This window comes from Oncorhynchus mykiss, chromosome 14 (genome assembly GCF_013265735.2).
Source record: "Oncorhynchus mykiss isolate Arlee chromosome 14, USDA_OmykA_1.1, whole genome shotgun sequence".
Lineage (NCBI taxonomy): Eukaryota > Metazoa > Chordata > Actinopteri > Salmoniformes > Salmonidae > Oncorhynchus > Oncorhynchus mykiss.
Window position 1 is genome coordinate 7035001 of NC_048578.1, and position 22500 is coordinate 7057500.

The following is a 22500-nucleotide window of genomic DNA, read 5'->3' on the forward strand; positions in this document are numbered from 1 at the left end:
ATTCAAAATTAGCTGTTTCCAGCTACAATAGTAATTTACAACATTAACAATGTCTACACTGTATTTCTGATCAATTTGATGTCATTTTAATGGACAAAAAACTTGCTTTTCTTTCACAAACAAGGACATGTCTAAGTGACCCCAAACTTTTGAACGGTAGTGTAGATAGATATTGATATATTAAAGTAAGATATACATACATTTAGTAAGATATAAATAGTTATAGATAGATATAGTAAGATATAAATAGATATACATAGATATAGTTAGATATAGTAAGATGTAGAAATATATAGTAAGATAGATATAGTAAGATAAAGAAAGATATTGTCAAATATAGATAGATATAGTACAATATATATATAGATTTAAATAGATAGATAGATAGATGTATTTTTATTGTTTTAATTTATTTCACCTTTATTTAACCAGATAGGCCAGTTGAGAACAAATTCTCATTTGCAACTGCAACCTGGCCAAGATAAAGTATAGCAATTCGACACATAAAACAACACAGAGTTGTACTTGGAATAAACAAAACATACAGTCAATAACACAGTAGAACAAAAGAAAACAAGAAGTCTATACACAGTGAGTGCAAACGAGGTAAGTTAAGGAAATAAATAGGGCATGGTGGCGAAGTAATTACAATATAGCAATTAAACACTGGAATGGTAGATCGGCAGAAGATGAATGTGCAGGTAGAGATACTGGGGTGCAAAGGAGCAAAATAAATAAATAAATACCAGTATGAGGATGAGGTAGGTAGATAGATGGGCTGTTTAACAGATAGGCTATGCACAGGTGCAGTGATCTGTAAATTGCTCTGACAGCTGGTGCTTAAAGCTAGTGAGGGAAATGTGAGTCTCCAGCTTCAGAGATTTTTGCCATTTGTTCCAGTCATGGGCAGCAGAGAACTGGAAGGAAAGACGACCAAAGGAGGAATTGGCTTTGGGGGTGACCAGTGAGATATACCTGCTGGAGCGTGTGCAACGAGTGGGTGCTGCTATGGTGACCAGTGATAAGGCGGGGCTTTACCTAGCAGAGACTTGTAGATAACCTGTAGCCAGTGGGTTTGGCGACGAGTATGAAGCGAGGGCCAACCAACGAGAGCGCACAGGTTGCAATGGTGGGTAGTGTATGGGACTTTGGTGACAAAACGGATGGCACTGTAATAGACTGCATCCAGTTTGTTGAGTAGAGTGTTGGAGGCTATTTTATAGATGACATCACCGAAGTCGAGGATCGGTAGGATGGTCAGTTTTACGAGGGTATGTTTGGCAGCATGAGTGAAGGATGCTTTGTTGTGATATAGGAAGCCGATTCTAGATTTAATTTTGGATTGGAGATGCTTAATGTGAGTCTGGAAGGAGAGTTTACAGTCTAACCAGACACCCATGTAAGTCAGAGCCGTCCAGAGTAGTGATGGTGGCCGCCGAGCAGGTGCGGGCAGTGATCGATTGAAAAGCATGCATTTAGTTTTACTTGCGTTTAAGAGCATTTGGAGGCCACGGTGTCGTCTGCGTAGAGGTGGATCAGAGAATCACCAGCAGCAAGAGCAACATCATTGATGTATACAGAAAAGAGAGTCGGCCCGAGAATTGAGCGCTGTGGCACACCCATAGAGACTGTCAGAGGTCCGGACAACAGGCCCTCCGATTTGACACACTGAACTCTATCAGAGAAGTAGTTGGTAAACCAGGCGAGGCAATCATTTGAGAAACCAAGGCTGTCGAGTCTGCCAATAAGAATGTGGTGATTGACAGAGTCGAAAGCCTTGGCCAGGTCGATGAATATACGGCTGCACAGTAATGTCTATTATCGATGGCGGTTATGATGTCGTTTAGAACCTTGAGCGTGGCTGAGGTGCACCCATGACCAGCTCTGAAACCAGATTGCATAGCGGAGAAGGTATGGTGGGATTCGAAATGGTCGGTAATCTGTTTGTTAACTTGGCTTTCGAAGACCTTAGAAAGACAGGGTAGGATAGATAGATAGATAGATAGATAGATAGATAGATAGATTAAGACATAGATATAGATAGATATAGATAGATATAGATAGACATATTAAGATATAGATAGATATAATAAGATATAGATAGATACAGATAGATAGAGATATGGTAAGATATATATAGATATAGTAAGATATACATAAATATTGATAGACATAGTAAGATATAGACAGATATAGATAAAGATGGATATACAGTAGGTAGATGGAGAATGGGAGAGCTAGAGTGCCAAAGAGAGTGTTAAGGAGCAAGGGAATCAATAAATAGAGCGATCGAGGGAGTGTGTGTGTGTGTGTGTGTGTGTGTGTGTGTGCGTGTGCGTGTGCGTGTGCGTGTGCGTGCGTGTGCGTGTGCGTGTGTGTGTGTGTGTGTGCAGTGTGTGTGTGTGCAGTGTGTGTGTGTGTGTGTGTGTGTGTGTGTGCAGTGTGTGTGTGTGTGTGTGTGTGTGTGTGTGTGTGTGTGTGTGTGTGTGTGTGTGTGTGTGTGTGTGTGTGTGTGTGCAGTGTGTGTGTGTGCAGTGTGTGTGTGTGTGTGTGTGTGTGTGTGTGCAGTGTGTGTGTGTGTGTGTGTGTGTGTGTGTGTGTGTGTGTGTGTGTGTGTGTGTGTGTGTGTGTGTGTGTGTGTGTGTGTGTGTACGTACGCGCGTGCACGTATCCGTCTATGTGTATGTTTTTATTTTTTATTTCATCTTTATTTAACCAGGTAGGCTAGTTGAGAACAAGTTCTCATTTGCAACTGCGACTTGGCCATGTGCGTATGTGCAAGTGTGTGCATTTGCGTGTCAGGGCCGGGGTCAATTCTAAATTGAGTTGTGAATTTTCTTTTGATTTTCCCACGATGTCAAGCAAAGAGGCACTGAGTTTGAAGGTTGTCCTTGAAATACATCCGCAGGTACACCTCCAATTGGCTTCTAAAACCATGACATTTCCTGGAATTTTCCAAGCTGTTTAAAGGCACAGTCAACTTAGTGTATGTAAACTTCTGACCCACTGGAATTGTGATACAGTGAATTATAAGTGAAATAATCTGTCTGTAAACAATTGTTGGTAAAATGACTTGTGTCATGCACAAAGCAGATGTCCTAACCAACTTGCCAAAATTATAGTTTGTGAACAAGAAATGTGTGGAGTGGTTGAAAAGCGAGTTTTAATGACTCCAATCTAAGTTTATGTAAACTTACGACTTCAACTGTATATCTTACTATATCTATCTTTATCTTACTATATCTATCTATATCTCTCTATATCTTTCTATATCTTACTATATTTATCTAAATATATATCTGTCTATATCTCTTTATATCTTACCATGTCTATCTATATCTAAATCTCTCTATATCTTACTTTATCTATCTATATCTGTATATATCTCTTTATATCTCACTGTATCTATCTATATCTATATCTCTCTATATCTATCTATATCTCTCTATATCTTACTATATCTATCTATATCTATATCTCTGTATTTCAGTCTGATGTGTTACATGCTGTATTACTGATGTCCTTCTGTCTGTACTTGTCTTACTGTCCCACTTTCTCCCCTTTCTTTCCCCCCTTTTCTCACTCTCCCTCCCTCACTATTCTCTGTTTCTGGGTCTCAAGTGTCTGAGAAGCTATTTAGGACTCCCCTCGCTCTTTCTCCCCCCTCCTCTCTCTGTTTCTCACCCGTCCTCTCGCTCAGTCTCTCGCGTTCACAAGTGCAAGTTAGAGAGAGGTGACTTGTGAAGGGAGCGTGTGAAAAGAGTTTGATATACAAGAGATGCCTACATCAGTAGTTTATCCACTAGAGAGAGAGGAGAGGGACCTCTCAACACTCCCTTAGTGTGACATGGAAAGAGATAGAGGGTTGGAGAGGAAAGAAAAGAAAAGAGAGATCATAAAGAGAGAAGTCAACTTGTTTTTCTGATTGTTGAACGGTGAATGTTTCTGTGTGTGTTTTTATTCACGGCTTTCCCTTTCTGGAGATTCCCTTGTATAATCAGTGATAAATTGGGGTGTTATGAATCTGTGTGTGTGTTCCCTCGGATGTCCCCTGATAAAGTGTGTATCTGAATGTTCTGACCCCTGCCAAAAATAACCAGTGATGCATGCGACATAGAAAAGTTGTCGACTCACCTTGTGTCGAGTTTCAATTGATCTCTGCTGAGATGAGCAGCGGACTAAGTGTGTGTGTGTGTGTGTGTGTGTGTGTGTGTGTGTGTGTGTGTGTGTGTGTGTGTGTGTGTGTGTGTGTGTGTGTGTGTGTGTGTGCAGTGTGTGTGTGTGCAGTGTGTGCAGTGTGTGTGTGTGTGTGTGTGTGTGTGTGTGTGTGTGTGTGTGTGTGTGTGTGTGTGTGTGTGTGTGTGTGTGTGTGTGTGTGTGTGTGCGTGCGTGCGTGCGTGCGTGCGTGTGTGTGTGTCAGTGTAAGTGTTACAATCTATGTAAATAACATTGGTAATGCTGTAAAAAAAAAAAAAAATTGTGTGCAGATGATACAGTATTCAATTGTTCCTTCAGTTGGCCAAGCCTTTTCGCATTTGAAGTCTGATTTTCAATCACTGCAGAGGTCACTGTTGGATCCGAAGTTAGTGCTAAATGCAAACAAAACAAAATAGATGCTTTTTTCTAGGTCCCATAACCCAGATTTAAAGGAATTTGAACGGTACACAAATTGAGCGAGTTCCATTGTACACATATTTTGGTATCTGGCTTGATGACAAACTGTCATTTAAAAAACGTGTCACAGAGCCGGTGAAGAAGTTGAAGTTCAAGGTTTCTTTTACATGTCTGACTTTTGTTAATAGAAAATAAATTGTCCAGGCCTATTTTAGATTTATTATGGTGATATTATGGTGATATTATCTATCTGCATGCAGCAGCATCTACACTTAAGCCACTACATGCTGTTTTCCATTGTGATGCTTATAGAACTCACCATTGTGTTTTGTATCAAGAAGTGGGTTGGGCGTCTTTGTACGTAAGGAGAGAGTAGCATTTTCTTGTGTTTATCTGCAAAGCACTCATGTAGAAACTTCCTATGTATCTATCGTCATTCATTCAACTTAGACTCACAAATGACGAAACCCGGTCTCAAGCTTGGAGTGGCGCAGCGGTCTAAGGAGCTGCATCTCAGTGCTAGAGGCGTCACTACAGACCCTGGTTTGATTCCAGGCTGTATCGCAACCGGCCGTGATTGGGAGTCCCATAGGATGGCGCATAATTGGCTCAGCGTTGTTCGGGTTAGGATTTGGCCGGGGTTGTAAATAAGAATGAGTTTTTAACTGACTTGCGTAGGTAAATAAAGGTAAATTATTAAAACAATAACACTGGAGGTCCCTTCGGTCTCCACAGAGTTGGGTAACGCTGCTTTTGTTTTTTGGGGGGGGGGGCCCTTTATGTGGAACAACTTACAGAGCTCTCTGAAATGATATGTTCTGGTCCCCCTTGGTCAGTTCAGAGCAATGATCGGAGACCTCTATGTCGATAAAGGTGTCTGTTTACTCCTACTATGTTTTGTAATTGTGTATATTGTATGCGTTTGCTGTACTAACGCTGGACTCACATATAATAGAGACACTCGTCTCAGTATGACTTCCCCTGTCAAAATCAAGGTTAAATAAATAAAAAAGTTGAAACATTTCTATTCACCACCACCCCCAATGCACAATAATTGCCATACGCCTTTATGTTGTGTGCGAGAGGAATCTCACACGTAGACCAACACACACACACGCACATCCTGCACGGCGAGGAGGGCGAGGCGTGTTTTCTCTCTCTAAGCTCTCTGTAATTTGATTTTGGAGGATGTTGTGATGGGGAAAGGAGCACATTACTGCAAGACGAGGACCGAGGGAAAGAGGGAGGGAGGAGGTAAGGAGGAGTGGAGACGAGGGTTGTCATTTTAGGGGTCAGGCTAATGTGTCTAAATTCTATTCCCATTTCCCTCATCTCAGACTCTCTCCCTGTCGTTACCTTATTCCCCTCTCCTCCCCCGCCCATCCATCACTCCCTTCCTCCTTCCCTCGCTAAGTATCTCAGGGCGTTAGCCGGGGTTGTTAGAAAAAGGGCTTGATAGACCTCTTTGTGCCCGACGGAGAGACGTTGAGCTGTGAAGTCATTGATCTGTCTAATCAGTACTCTCTGACATGCAAACATACCAGCTGATTACACTGCTCCTATCCTGCCTGCCTCTCTCAAACCCCCCCTCTCTCTCTCTCTCTCTCTCTCTCTCTCTCTCTCTCTCTCTCTCTCTCTCTCTCTATCCCTCTCTAACTCTCCCCCATCCTCTTTCATTCAACAAAAACACAGGTGAGGGAGAGAGGAGAGAAAAGAGAGAGAATGTGGCAGAGTATGTGGCAGAGATAATTGAATGACAAGAAGGGCCTCTTCTATCCTGCGGTGTGGTTGATTGCATATCTCGGTGTATGACTGTCAGTCTAAAATAACATTTGTGTGTGTCTCTCTCTCTCTTTGTGTTAGTGCACACATTTGTCTCGGTCTCTGTATTCATGTCTCCTGTCTGTTTCTCTGTCTGCCTGTCTGTCTGCCTGTCGGTGTTATTGTATTATTTTGTGTGGATCTGTTTTTCTTGAGATGCGTTATTCTCTACTGACAAAATCGTGTAGATGAATGTTCTGTCCTTCAACAAGAACTCACGGTTTGACCAAATGGACTTCAGATTCCGACGTTTGCCCGCGTTTTTTTTAACCTTTATTTAACTAGGCAAGTCAGTTAAGAACAAATTCTTATTTTCAATGACGGCCTAGGAACAGTGAGTTAACTGCCTGTTCAGGGGAAGAACGACAGATTTGTACCTTGTCAGCTCGGGGATTTGAACTTGCAACCTTCCGGTTACTAGTTCATCCAGATTGTTGATGTTTTGGACACGCTGGGATGCTCCTCCTGCTGCGGCTGCTGCTGTCGCCGGCGCTTTGCGGCTAGTTAAGTTTAGGCACCGATACCGAAAGGTTAAGTTAAGAGTTAAGGTTTGGTATAGGGTTCAAACAAAAACAACTCCAAGGTTAAAGTTAAGGGGTAAGGTTTAGGATAGGGCTGCATTATTTATTTATAAAACAATAAAACAATAAAACAAGTGCCTAACACTGGGATTATACACGCGAGCCTCGGAGCCGGAGCTCGTGGCTTATGCCCCCATCCGCCACCCTTGTTCACAGCGCCCTGGCGAAACCCAAGTCTACTTGATGGTAAAAGAGCTCACCGTTGACCCTAGTGGCCGGTTTTGAAGGCACCTCCTGACCGATGTCGGATTTCTAAATGGATCTTGAGCAAACCTGGCTGCTGTCCTGCTGAAATCTGTCTTTGATTTTAGTTCAATAAAAGAGAAAGGGGGTAAGGGGGGATGGAGACAGACGGATGAATGGAGAGAAAGAGAATGAGAAAGAGAGGAGGGAGCAAAATCCCCAGCCGAGCATCTGTGTCCTGCTTTTTCAATAATCTCTTGGCAGTTACATAAGATCCTGGACCCTGGACAGGACTAGAGCTCTGTGTGTGTGTGTGTGTGTGTGTGTGTGTGTGTGTGTGTGTGTTTCGGAGGGTGAGTAAAGAGATTGAGGACTGTGTTAATTTCTCAGAGACTACCAATTACAGGGAAGTAAGCCAATGAACTGCTGGCCCCAACCCCCCCCTACTCTATCTAGGATATACCGACAATATGTAGTGAACTCACTACTTGTTTGTTTGTGCTGCCTCCATTACGTTTGCGTCTGTGTCTTCATAGTGTGTGTGTGTGTGTGTGTGTGTGTAGTCTACCCTGTTGATAATCCTATTAGTAATCAGCCGTTCTCACTTGAACACTGTCAGAGAGGGAGAAGGACAGAAAGAAAGAGAGAGAGAGGGAGAGCTCTAGAAGTTGAGCTGAGTTATCTGAGTGTTTGAAGTTGACTCTTGGGGAGGATTTGTTTGGTTGTTTGCAGTTCGGTGTGTGAATGCGTGCTTGCAGTTATTTGTGTCTTTTTTTTGTTTGTGCATGTATACGTGTGTCTGTGCGTGCGCACTTACTTATGTGCCGGACACATCAAGCATTCGGGTTGGCAGCAGTGTCACAGTAAACACACAGAGCACACAAACTTTGTTTCAGTTCAGACAGAGGAGGGGTGGGGAGGGGAGGGGTGGCGCAATGGAAGAAACGAGGAGAAGAGATGAAAGAGGTTGGATCTTGACAGGGTGTCTGGTGTCATGTTCTACCAGGGAGAGATAGAGGGATAAGCAGCACGTTGCTCACAGAGCTGAAATATCACTTCCTAATTAAAGCTTTATGTAACCAACATTACCCACAGAGACGCCGTCTGAATGTGTGTGTGAGTCAGTGTGTCTGTCTGTGTGCGTGTGTGTGTCTCTCTGTGTGTGTGTGTGTGTGTGTGTGTGTGTGTGTCTAAATGTGTGCCTGCATTTTTTGTGTGACTGAATGTGTGTGTGTCTGTGTGTGTGTGTGTGTGTGTGTGTGTGTGTCAGCGTGTCTGAGTTTGTGTGTCTGAATCAACACACTCTCACAGTCTCACTGCAGAATCAGACTTCCAAATGTGACGTCCAAACGTCACATTTCTAGGCATTAATTCTGAATGGTTAAAGGCCCCCACCAGTGGGTGATGCCACCCCTATTTCAACATAATTCCTGCCCTAGAGCGTAAGTGCTCATTAACGTTCCACCTCCGAAGAATGACGCAGGCCACTTATACATATTCACGAATTGGGGTGGGATAGAACGACGTGGTGATTTCCGCGAGGAGTGGAGAAAAATCAACAAATAGGGAACTGACAGCTGTCAGTGTAGCTGGTTAGCATGCTCACCTTAGCTAGCTATCTTGCTGGCCGTATCTACAGTATTCATAGCCCTTGATTTTTTCCACATTTTGTTGTGTTACAGCCTGAATTCAAAATATTTGTTTCTCTCTCACCCATCTACACACAATACCTCCAAATGACAAAGCAAAAAAAAAGGTTTTAAAATGTTTTACAAATGTATTTAAAATGAAATACAGAAATATCACATGTACATAAGTATTCACGTGCCAGGGTTAATACCTTGTAGATGCACCATTGGACTCTTTCTGGGTACGTCTCTAAGAGCTTAACACACCTGGATTGTGCAACATTTGCACATTATTCTTTTCAAAATTCTTCAAGTTCTGCCAGATTGGTTGTTGATTATTTCTAGACAATCATTTTCTGATCTTGCCATAGATTTTGCCAACTGTAACTCGGCCATTTAAGAACATTCACTGTGTTCTTGGTAAGCAAATCCAGTGTAGATGTGGCCTTCCATTGTCTGGTGGAACCAGGTTTTCCTCTTGGATTTTGCCTGTGCTTAACTCCATTCCGTTTCTTTGTTATCCTGACAAACTCCCCAGTCCTTAACGATTACAAGCATACCCATAACATGTATGAAGTGTGGTACTCTGTGATGTTCTGTGTTGGATTTGCCCCAACTGAGTTAGGAAGGAGGTCTGTATCTCTGTAGTGACTGGGTGTATTGATACACCATCCAGCATGTAATCAATAACTTCTCCATGCTCAAAGGGATATTCAATGTCTGCTCTCTTTGTTTTACCCATCTACCAATACGTGCCCTTCTTTGCGAGGCATAGGAAAACTTCCCTGGTCTTTGTGGTTGAATTTGTGTTTGAAATGTACTGCCTGACTGATGGACCTTACAGATAATTGTATGTGTGGGTTACAGAGATGAGGTAGTCAGAAAATCTTGTTAAACACCATTATTGCACAAATACTGAGTCCATGCAACTTATTCTGTGACAAATTGTACTCTTGAACTTGTTTAACTTGTCAGAACAAAGTGGTGAAATACTTATTGACTCAAGACATTTCAGCTTTCATTTTTTATAAAGTCCAAATTGGAGATCTCTGGTTCCAACCGCCGTGTCTTTGTGAGAGAATGCCAAGAGTGTGCAAAGCTTTCATCAATGCAAAGGGTGGCTATTTGAAAAAATCTCAAATATAAAATATATTTTGATTTTATTTAACACTTTTTTTGGTTACTACATGATTCCATATGTGTTATTTCAGGGTTTTGATTTGCAAACTATATCACATTTAACAAACCAAACATTCAAATACCGTGAATCAATACTGGTATACCGCCCAGCCCCAGAGTCATCTTCACTGTTATTCTACCATGTAGAAAATAGTAAAAAATAAAGAAAAACCCTTGAATGAGTAGGTGTTCTAAAACTGTTGGCCGGTAGTGTATATTTAATACAGACCAGCTCACCTGACTGTATTAGCGCTCACCGTTGCCCCTGGTGGCCAGGTTTGACGCCATATCCTGACTATCCATGCTTACCTCGGCGGATGTCTAATTTCGCAGTGGATCTGGAGCGACCTGGCTGGTCTGATTGTGTGCCTGCATTTTTTGGGTGTGTCACGATGATTAGGCTTTGTGTGCGTGTGCGTGTGTGTGCGCGCGCGTGCACGTGTGTGTGTGTGTGTGCATGTGCGTGCGTGTGTGCGTGCGTTGTGTGTGTGTGTGTGTGTGTGTGCTTGCGTTCGTGTGTGTCGTGCGTACGTGCGTGCGTGTGTGCGTACGTGCGTGCGTGCGTGCCTGCGTGTGTGCGTGCGTGCGTGTGTGTGTATGTCAGAGACAATGCAATGCTCCCGTGGTGATTGCTAAAGGGTAGTCCCCCAGGCGTTTCATCTCACGGTTTCACCAATTTGGCTTCAGAGTCGTACGTTTATCCATATTTCTCCAAACGTCAAATTTAGATGTTAAGATTGAAGGTTTTAGATAATTTAACCATTCGGAATAACACTAAGGTTTAAGGTTTGGGATAGGGTCCAAAAAATTATAATAATTGTGTCTACCTCTGGGATGGAATGCGTGACCTTCGGAACCGGAGTCATGGGATTAAGGTTTGGGTTAGATTTTAAATGAGTGTTTACCACTGGGATTGAACAAACAACCTTTGGATCCGGAGTCATCAGATTACACTCATCCACCTCCCCCCACAACACCCTAGGAAAACCCAAGCCTATTTGATGGTAAAAGCGTTTACTGTTCACCTTAGTTTTTGAAGGCCTTTCCCGATGTCCTCAGGACATGGACAGACATCCAATTTCAAAGTCAATCTTGAGTGATCTGGCTGAGATATGAGAGAACAATGTGCTTTCAGCAGTGGAATATAAATGTGTTTGCGTGTGTGTGTGTGTGTGTGTGTGTGTGTGTGTGTGTGTTCCACAGGAGGCTGCTAAGGGGAGAACGGCTCATAATAATGGCCGGAGTGGAGTAAATGGAATGGCGTCGAGCACCTGGAAACCATGTGTTTGATATATTTGATACCATTCCACAACAATTCCGCTCCAGCCATTACCACAAGACCGTTCTCCCCAATTAAAGTCCCACCAACCTCCTGAGGCATGTTCGCGGTTTTCTATGTGTGCATGTGTTTGTGCATGCATGCAAGTGCACACACACACATTCCCATTTAAAAAAAAATAGAAAATATCATCCATCATGTATCACTTCTTCGCTCCCCCTCTCTCATCTTTCAGTCCCCATCCTATCTCACTCCGTCACTACCAACCAGAGATAGACATAAGGACAGATACATAGAGACAGGTATATATATATATGTGTACAGTATATAAAGTATTCAGATCCCTTGTTTTTTGCAAATGTGTTAAAAAACAGAAATACCTTATTTACATAAGTATTCAGACCCTTTGAGACACGAAATTGAGCTCAGGTGCATCCTGTTTCCATTGATCATCCTTGAGATGTATCCACAGCTTGATTGGAGTCCCACCTGTGGTAAATTCAATTGATTGGACGTGGTTTGGAAAGGCACACACACCTGTCTATATAAAGGTCCCACAGTTGACAGTGCATGTCAGAGCAAAAACCAAGCCATGAGGTCGAAGGAGTTGTCCGTAGAGCTCAGAGACAGGACTGTGTGTAGGCACAGATCTGGGGAAGGGTACCAAAAATGTGTTTGGGGTATTGTGTGTAGATTTAATCAATTTTAGAATGAAGCTGTCATAAAATGTGAAAAAAGACAAGGGGTCTGAATACTTTCTGAGGGCACTGTATGCTGAGAGAGAGAGAGAGAGAGAGAGGGAAAGAGAGAGAAGTGAGCATAGCCTTGCTATTGAGAAAGGCCGCCGAAGGCCGACCTGGCTCTCAAGAGAAGTCAGGCTGTGTGCACACTGCCCACAAAATGAGGTGGAAACTGAGCTGCACTTCCTAACCTCCTGCCAAATGTATGACCACATTAGAGACACATGTTTCCCTCAGATTACACAGACCCACAAAGAATATGAAAACAAATCAAATGTTGATAAACTCCCCTATCTATTGGGTGAAATACCACAGTGTGCCACCACAGCAGCAAGATTTGTGACATGTTGCCACAAGAAAAGGGCAACCAGTGAACAACCATTGTAAATGCAACCCATACTTATTTATTTTCCCTTTTGTACTTTAACTACTTGCACATCACTACAACACTGTATACAGACAAATAGAAGAGGTGAGCAGATGTGTCTTGAAAGCAGGATGGTACAGTGACAGAGGGAGAAAAGAGGGTGAGAGGACCTAGAGGCGCGGAAAGAGACGGACATATGAGGAGGAGGAAGGGTAACTGAAGAGAGCGAGATGGGGGTTGGAAGAGGGAGTGATTGAGGGATGATCGGGGGGGGGGGGGGGGGTTCTCCTGTCCTTGCTCCTCTCCTCTCTCTGATGTGATTGTGGGGTGGAGAGTTGCGCACAGATGTCGGTTCAACGTCTAGGTTTTGATTTACATTTGGTTGAGTTGTCCACTGACGTGAATTCGAAATTCAAACCAACCAAAAGATTCACCATGTCACTGGATTGAAGTTAAGCGTTTGGTTTGAAAAATACAAAATTCCAATTACATTGATGACTTTTTGCAAATCCAATCAGTTTCCCAAGTTGATTCAACGTCGGCACATTGAATTATTTGGTGGAAATTACGTGGAAACAATGTTGATTCAACCAGTTTTTGCCCAGTGGTAAGACCCATCTTAAATTAGAGATAGGAGAATTATGTTGCTGTTAAACATTCCGATTAGTTTGATCCTTCCAGCTAAAAGTTCCAATACCACATATCACTTTGCGTTTGTTTTTGGGGATACATAAAACATTTTTTTACCTAGATGCGCTTCAGCTTCAGCTCATGGATGAAAGGCCTGACATTCCCCTTTAGAATTCTCTGATACAGAGCAGAATTCATGGTTCCTTCAATGATGGCAAGTCACTGAGGCAGCAAAGCATCCCCATACCGTCACACTGCTACTATGAGGTTCTTACTGTGGAATGCAGTGTTTGGTTTTTGCCGTACATAACGGGACCCATTTCTCCAAGAAGTCGACTCAAGTTTGGCAAAAAAGCACCTGGAAACACTTGGATGAGTGTCAAGACTCTTTGAAGAATGTTCTATGGATGACATAGGACGCTGGAGTAGTGGAAACGTGTTCTCTGGAGTGATGAATCCACACTTCACCATCTGGCAGTACGACGGGCAAATTTGGGTTTGATGGATGCCAGGAAAACGTTACCTGCCCGAATGCATAGTGCCAACTGTGAATTTTGTAGAGGAGGAATAATGGTACGGGCTAGGCCCCTTAGTTCCAGTGAAGGGAAATCTTAACGCTACAGCATACAATGACATTCTAGACGATTCTGTGCTTCCAACTTTGTGGCAACAGTTTGGGGAAGGCCCTTTACTGTTTTAGCATGACAATGCCCCCGTGCACAAAGCGAGGTCCATACAGAAATGGTTTGTCAAGATCGGTGTGGAAGAACTTGACTGGCCTGCACAGAGCCCTGACCTCAACCCCATCGAAGACCTTTGGAATGAATTGGAACACCGACTGCGACCCAGGCCTAATCGCCCAAAATCAGTGCCCGACTTCACTAATGCTCTTGCGGGTGAATGGAATCAAGTCCCCGCAGCAATGTTCACACATCTAGTGGAAAGCCTTCCCAGAAGACAGGGGCTGTTGTAGCAGCAAAGGGGGACCAACTCCATATTAATCTCCATGATTTTGGAATGAGATGTTCAACGAGCAGGTGTCTACATACTTTTGTTCGTGTTTAAGTCATAATTAATGCTGACTGACAGTGGATGTGTAATTCATTACTTTCTCTCTCTCGTCTCTCTTCTCACTCTTTCCTCTCTCTATTTCCTCTCTCTCTCTCTCGCTCTCTCTTTCCTTCCTCTCTCTCTCTCTCTCTCTTTCCTTCCTCTCTCTCTATTTCCTCTCTCTCTCTCTCCCCTCTCTCTCTATCTTCTTTCTTCATCTTTCTCTCTCTTCTTTTTTCATCTTTCTCCTCTCTCTCTCTCTCTCTCTCTCTCTCTCTCTCTCTCTTTCCTTCTCTCTCTCTCTCTCTCTCTCTCTCTCTCTCTCTCTCTTTCTCTCTCTCTCTCCCTCTTTCTCCCCCCTCTCTCTCTCTCTCTCTCTCTCTCTCTCTCTCTCTCTCTCTCTCTCTCTCTCTCTCTCTCTCTCCCTCTCTCTCTTTCACCCTCTCTTTCTCTCTCAGTCCAGGGTGGTGGCCTGTATGACGGCCACTCTGAGTCAGATGGATGACAGCCACTATTCTTGCTACCTAGAGACCTTCTCAGGCACCACCGACCTAGTGGTGAGACATCACACACATAGTTGCACGCACGCACACACATGCACACACGCACACACACACACACACACACACACAAATGTACACAAGCATGCACACATACACACACACACACACACAAACACGCATGCATGCCTGCTTAAATCCACACAGCCACACTCACACACTCTCTGTGTTGTTGCAGGACTTCCTGATGGAGACGTTCCTACTGTTCAAGGAACTGATTGGGAAGCACGTCTACCCCTCAGACTGGATGGCCATGATCATGGTGCAGAACAGGTACTGCACACACACGCACGCACACACGCACGAACGCATGCACGCACACACGCACACACACACACACACACAAGATGTCTCTGACACCAGATGTAGTCTCACAAATCCGACTTATTTCTGACGATGGTAACATTGTGATTATGGTGCAGAACGGAGACTGTACAAACAGCTGTAGTGTAGAGGAGCAATATAGCGTAGAAGCTGGAGACACAGCTAAGGAGCACTAAGCAGATGGATAATGAACATCAAAATAATAAGAACATTCTCACATTCTAGTGTACTCTCTGATTTGTATTGCTGCGGTGTTAGGAAGATATTTGGTGTTTCAGTATAAAGCTTGGAGTGCCATTTTCTGACTCAAATGGCCAGTAGCTGGGTATAGACTAGTGCTCTCGCATACTGGATCATGTTGATGCAATCAAGTAGCGGTAGGTCAATGGGAATCAAGTCAAATCAAATGTATTTGTCACATGTGCTAAATACAACAGTTATAGTAGACTTTACCGTGAAATGCTGACCTACGAGCCCTTTCCCAACAATGCAGAGTTAACAAGTAAGAGAATTAGCAACAAAAAATGTTTAATAGTTACACAATAAAAAACAATGTGTGTGTGTGTGTGTATGTGTGTGTGTGTGTGTGTGTGTGTGTGCGTGTGTGTGTGTGTCAGTGTAAGTATGTGTGAGTGTGTGTCAGTGTAAGTATGTGTGAGTGTGTGGGTAGAGTACAGTGAGTGTACATAGAGTCGGTGTATGAGAGCCAGTGCAAAAAAAAAGGTCAATGCAAATAGTCATTTTATTAACTGTTCAGCAGTCTTATGACTTGGGGCTAAAAGCTGTTCCGGAAGCCTTTTGGCCTGGTGCAGCTTGCCGTGTGGTTTCAGAGTCTACAGTCTATGGCTTGAATGGCTGGGGTCTTTGGCAATTTTCTGTGCCTTTCTCTGATACCACATGGTTTGGAGGTTCTGGATGGCAGGGCCCTCCACACCACCCTCTGTAGCACCTTGCGGTCGGATGCCAAGCAGTTGCCCTACCAATAGGTGAAGCAGCCAGTCAATCTTTTCAGCCTCCTTACGGGGAAGAGGCGTTGTCGTGCCTTCTTCACAACTGTGTTGGTGTGTGTGGACCATGTTAATTGCTTAGTGATGTGGACACCGAGGAACTTGAAGCTCACAACCAGCTCCACTACAGCCCCGTCGATGTGGTAGGGGGCGAGCTCGGCCCGCCGTTTCCTGTAGTCCATGATCAGCTCCTTTGTTTTGCTGAAAAGTTGGTATCACTGACCTCCTCCCTATAGGCTGTTTCATCGTCGATGGTTATCAGGCCTACCACCGTCGTGTCATCAGTAAACTTATTGATGGTGTTGCAGTCGTGGCTGATCAGGGAGTACAGGAGGGGACTAAACACGCACCCCTGAGGGTCCCCCGTTTTGAGTGTCAGCATGGCGGATGTGTTGTTGCCTACCCTCACCACCTGGGGGCGGCACGCCAGAAAGTCCAGGATCCAGTTGCAGAGCGAGGTGTTTAGTCCCAGGATCCGGAGCTTAGTGCTGAGCTTGGAGGGAACTATGCTGTTGAATGCCGAGCTGTAGTCAATGAACAGCAGTCTCACATAGGTGGGAGAGGGCAGAACTGGGATTTACATCCTACATCCCAGTTCAGATACATAAGATGAGACACAACGGTCATAAGGTGTTTTAGAACAAAGTTGGTTTGATCTGATTCGGCATGTAAAACCTTTAGCTAAGGTCTTGTGATCGAGACGGACCCATTTAGCCAATCAGAGACCGTTACGCTAACGTTCTGTGTTCAGCCAAGCAACCAGTTAGCTAGCCAAGAAGAGAGCTACTGTAGCTAGCTATTTTGCTGCACAGTCACAAAAGTGTACCCTGTTTCTGGTGCATGTATTTCACGACAATCGTTTGCTGCAACACGTTGCTACGGGCAGTGGCAGCTTGGTTTCAAAGTTTCATCACGTCAATGTAAAGATTCCCTGTTACCGTGGAAACTGTCTCAACCGCATGCCTAGTCTCCGTGATCTAAATGCCTTGTCTTTAGTCAGCTGCTGTACAACACAACATTCTAAAAGTGGCTAGTTTCATTTTGCCTCGCCTCGTGTCGGCCGTTGTATCTGAACTGGGCTGAAGGCCGACGTTGTCTCATTAACAACAGGGGTCGTTGGACCAAAGTTTCAAACATGCAACTGATATTCCATTCTGTTACATTAGGTCCACGGTGAGCAGATGTGTTGTTGTTGTGGATTGTAGCTTCTACAGGATTTGTCATGTCCCTAGGCTGTAAGGGACTGTTTATCCTATGAGACCAGACAAGGCCTTAGATAACACACCATGATACTAGCCCTGAGATACAGATGGGGGGGGGGGGGGGGTTGAGAGAGACAGAGAGATTTCCATAGGCCAGGGCCGATAGCACAGTGCAGAGAGAGAGAGAGAGTGGGTGAGAGAGATAAAACTATAGATAGAGAGAGAGAGAAGATAAGGATGAGTGGACACGGGTTAATAAGGGAAGGATGAGGAGATAGAGTGTTTCCTAGAGAGAAACGATAGAGAGGTCCGATGGAGGGAGCAATCAGTTCTTTTACAGGATTAAAAAGATAGATTGTGCCTGGAAGAGAAAGGCAAAGGGAAGATAGTCAGCTAGTTTACTTGAACTTCACTTTTTAAACTTAGATTAAGTCAAATATGGTTGAATAGTTTAGTCCCTTTACATAACAATTGGAATCATTTTAATAATTACTCATGTATTATCAGTACCTGTTCAAGCTATATGGATATCCGTATATATGGATACTGTGTCAATATTTTATTATTGATATAATTTACATGAATATTTGTATCAGGTCCAATTGATATAAATATCAGATGGCATGATAACATATCAATACAGTTAACATTGATACAGTATATTGGTAGAGATAGATATAGAACATTGAGATAGAACATTGATACAGTATATAGGTAGAACATTGAGATAGAACATTGATACAGTATATAGGGAGAGATAGATATAGAACATTGAGATAGAACATTGATACAGTATATAGGTAGAGATAGATATAGAACATTTAGATAGAACATTGATACAGTATATATGTAGAGATAGATATAGAACATTGATACAGTATATAGGTAGAGATAGATATAGAACATTGAGATAGAACATTGATACAGTATATAGGTAGAGATAGATATAGAACATTGATACAGTATATAGGTAGAGATAGATATAGAACATTGATACAGTATATAGGTAGAACATTGAGATAGAACATTGATACAGTATATAGGTAGAGAGAACATTGATACAGTATATAGGTAGAGATAGATATAGAACATTGATACAGTATATAGGTAGAGATAGATATAGAACATTGATACAGTATATAGGTAGAGATAGATATAGAACATTGAGATAGAACATTGATACAGTATATAGGTAGAGATAGATATAGAACATTGAGATAGAACATTGATACAGTATATATGTAGAACATTGAGATAGAACATTGATACAGTATATAGGTAGAGATAGATATAGAACATTGATACAGTATATAGGTAGAGATAGATATAGAACATTGAGATAGAACATTGATACAGTATATAGGTAGAGATAGATATAGAACATTGATACAGTATATAGGTAGAGATAGATATAGAACATTGATACAGTATATAGGTAGAACATTGATACAGTATCTAAGTAGAGAGAACATTGATACAGTATATAGGTAGAGATAGATATAGAACATTGATACAGTATATAGGTAGAGATAGATATAGAACATTGATACAGTATATAGGTAGAGATAGATATAGAACATTGAGATAGAACATTGATACAGTATATAGGTAGAACATTGAGATAGAACATTGATACAGTATATAGGGAGAGATAGATATAGAACATTGAGATAGAACATTGATACAGTATATAGGTAGAGATAGATATAGAACATTTAGATAGAACATTGATACAGTATATAGGTAGAGATAGATATAGAACATTGATACAGTATATAGGTAGAGATAGATATAGAACATTGAGATAGAACATTGATACAGTATATAGGTAGAGATAGGTATAGAACATTTAGATAGAACATTGATACAGTATATAGGTAGAGATAGATATAGAACATTGAGATAGAACATTGATACAGTATATATGTAGAACATTGATACAGTATATAGGTAAAGATATATAACATTGAGATAGAACATTGATACAGTATATAGGTAGAGATAGATATAGAACATTGATACAGTATATAGGTAGAGATAGATATAGAACATTGATACAGTATATAGGTAGAGATAGATATAGAACATTGATACAGTATATAGGTAGAACATTGAGATAGAACATTGATACAGTATATAGGTAGAGAGAACATTGATACAGTATATAGGTAGAGATAGATATAGAACATTGATACAGTATATAGGTAGAGATAGATATAGAACATTGATACAGTATATAGGTAGAGATAGATATAGAACATTGAGATAGAACATTGATACAGTATATAGGTAGAGATAGATATAGAACATTGATACAGTATATAGGTAGAGATAGATATAGAACATTGAGATAGAACATTGATACAGTATATAGGTAGAACATTGAGATAGAACATTGATACAGTATATAGGTAGAGATAGATATAGAACATTGAGATAGAACATTGATACAGTATAAAGGTAGAACATTGAGATAGAACATTGATACAGTATATAGGGAGAGATAGATATAGAACATTGAGATAGAACATTGATACAGTATATAGGTAGAGATAGATATAGAACATTTAGATAGAACATTGATACAGTATATAGGTAGAGATAGATATAGAACATTGAGATAGAACATTGATACAGTATATATGTAGAACATTGATACAGTATATAGGTAGAGATATATAACATTGAGATAGAACATTGATACAGTATATATGTAGAGATAGATATAGAACATTGATACAGTATATAGGTAGAGATAGATATAGAACATTGAGATAGAACATTGATACAGTATATAGGTAGAGATAGGTATAGAACATTTAGATAGAACATTGATACAGTATATAGGTAGAGATAGATATAGAACATTGATACAGTATATAGGTAGAGATAGATATAGAACATTGAGATAGAACATTGATACAGTATATAGGTAGAGATAGATATAGAACATTGATACAGTATATAGGTGGAGATAGATATAGAACATTGATACAGTATATAGGTAGAACATTGATACAGTATCTAAGTAGAGAGAACATTGATACAGTATATAGGTAGAGATAGATATAGAACATTGATACAGTATATAGGTAGAGATAGATATAGAACATTGATACAGTATATAGGTAGAGATAGATATAGAACATTGAGATAGAACATTGATACAGTATATAGGTAGAACATTGAGATAGAACATTGATACAGTATATAGGGAGAGATAGATATAGAACATTGAGATAGAACATTGATACAGTATATAGGTAGAGATAGATATAGAACATTTAGATAGAACATTGATACAGTATATAGGTAGAGATAGATATAGAACATTGATACAGTATATAGGTAGAGATAGATATAGAACATTGAGATAGAACATTGATACAGTATATAGGTAGAGATAGGTATAGAACATTTAGATAGAACATTGATACAGTATATAGGTAGAGATAGATATAGAACATTGAGATAGAACATTGATACAGTATATATGTAGAACATTGATACAGTATATAGGTAAAGATATATAACATTGAGATAGAACATTGATACAGTATATAGGTAGAGATAGATATAGAACATTGATACAGTATATAGGTAGAGATAGATAGAGAACATTGAGATAGAACATTGATACAGTATATAGGTAGAGATAGATATAGAACATTGATACAGTATATAGGTAGAGATAGATATAGAACATTGATACAGTATATAGGTAGAACATTGAGATAGAACATTGATACAGTATATAGGTAGAGAGAACATTGATACAGTATATAGGTAGAGATAGATATAGAACATTGATACAGTATATAGGTAGAGATAGATATAGAACATTGATACAGTATATAGGTAGAGATAGATATAGAACATTGAGATAGAACATTGATACAGTATATAGGTAGAGATAGATATAGAACATTGATACAGTATATAGGTAGAGATAGATATAGAACATTGAGATAGAACATTGATACAGTATATAGGTAGAACATTGAGATAGAACATTGATACAGTATATAGGTAGAGATAGATATAGAACATTGAGATAGAACATTGATACAGTATAAAGGTAGAACATTGAGATGGAACATTGATACAGTATATAGGGAGAGATAGATATAGAACATTGAGATAGAACATTGATACAGTATATAGGTAGAGATAGATATAGAACATTTAGATAGAACATTGATACAGTATATAGGTAGAGATAGATATAGAACATTGAGATAGAACATTGATACAGTATATATGTAGAACATTGATACAGTATATAGGTAGAGATATATAACATTGAGATAGAACATTGATACAGTATATATGTAGAGATAGATATAGAACATTGATACAGTATATAGGTAGAGATAGATATAGAACATTGAGATAGAACATTGATACAGTATATAGGTAGAGATAGGTATAGAACATTTAGATAGAACATTGATACAGTATATAGGTAGAGATAGATATAGAACATTGATACAGTATATAGGTAGAGATAGATATAGAACATTGAGATAGAACATTGATACAGTATATAGGTAGAACATTGAGATAGAACATTGATACAGTATATAGGTAGAGATAGATATAGAACATTGAGATAGAACATTGATACAGTATATAGGTAGAACATTGAGATAGAACATTGATACAGTATATAGGGAGAGATAGATATAGAACATTGAGATAGAACATTGATACAGTATATAGGTAGAGATAGATATAGAACATTTAGATAGAACATTGATACAGTATATAGGTAGAGATAGATATAGAACATTGAGATAGAACATTGATACAGTATATAGGTAGAGATAGATATAGAACATTGAGATAGAACATTGATACAGTATATAGGTAGAGATAGATATCGAACATTTAGATAGAACATTGATACAGTATATAGGTAGAGATAGATATAGAACATTGATACAGTATATAGGTAGAGATAGATATAGAACATAGAGATATAACATTGATACAGTATATAGGTAGAGATAGGTATAGAACATTTAGATAGAACATTGATACAGTATATAGGTAGAGATAGATATAGAACATTGAGATAGAACATTGATACAGTATATAGGTAGAACATTGAGATAGAACATTGATACAGTATATAGGGAGAGATAGATATAGAACATTGAGATAGAACATTGATACAGTATATAGGTAGAGATAGATATAGAACATTTAGATAGAACATTGATACAGTATATAGGTAGAGATAGATATAGAACATTGAGATAGAACATTGATACAGTATATAGGTAGAGATAGATATAGAACATTGAGATAGAACATTGATACAGTATATAGG

The 22500-nt window shown here is 40.4% G+C and overlaps 1 protein-coding gene across 2 annotated transcripts in view; it reads left to right on the plus strand.

Moving 5' to 3' along the window:
- LOC110488657 (dedicator of cytokinesis protein 2) overlaps window positions 1-22500 on the plus strand; it is a 141584-nt gene that overhangs the window by 94591 nt on the left and 24493 nt on the right. For both annotated transcript variants that reach the window (XM_036942766.1, XM_036942765.1), the window contains exons 21-22: window positions 14531-14629; window positions 14811-14905. In XM_036942766.1, coding sequence (XP_036798661.1) covers window positions 14531-14629; window positions 14811-14905 — 194 coding nt within the window. The remainder of the gene's footprint in view (window positions 1-14530; window positions 14630-14810; window positions 14906-22500) is intronic.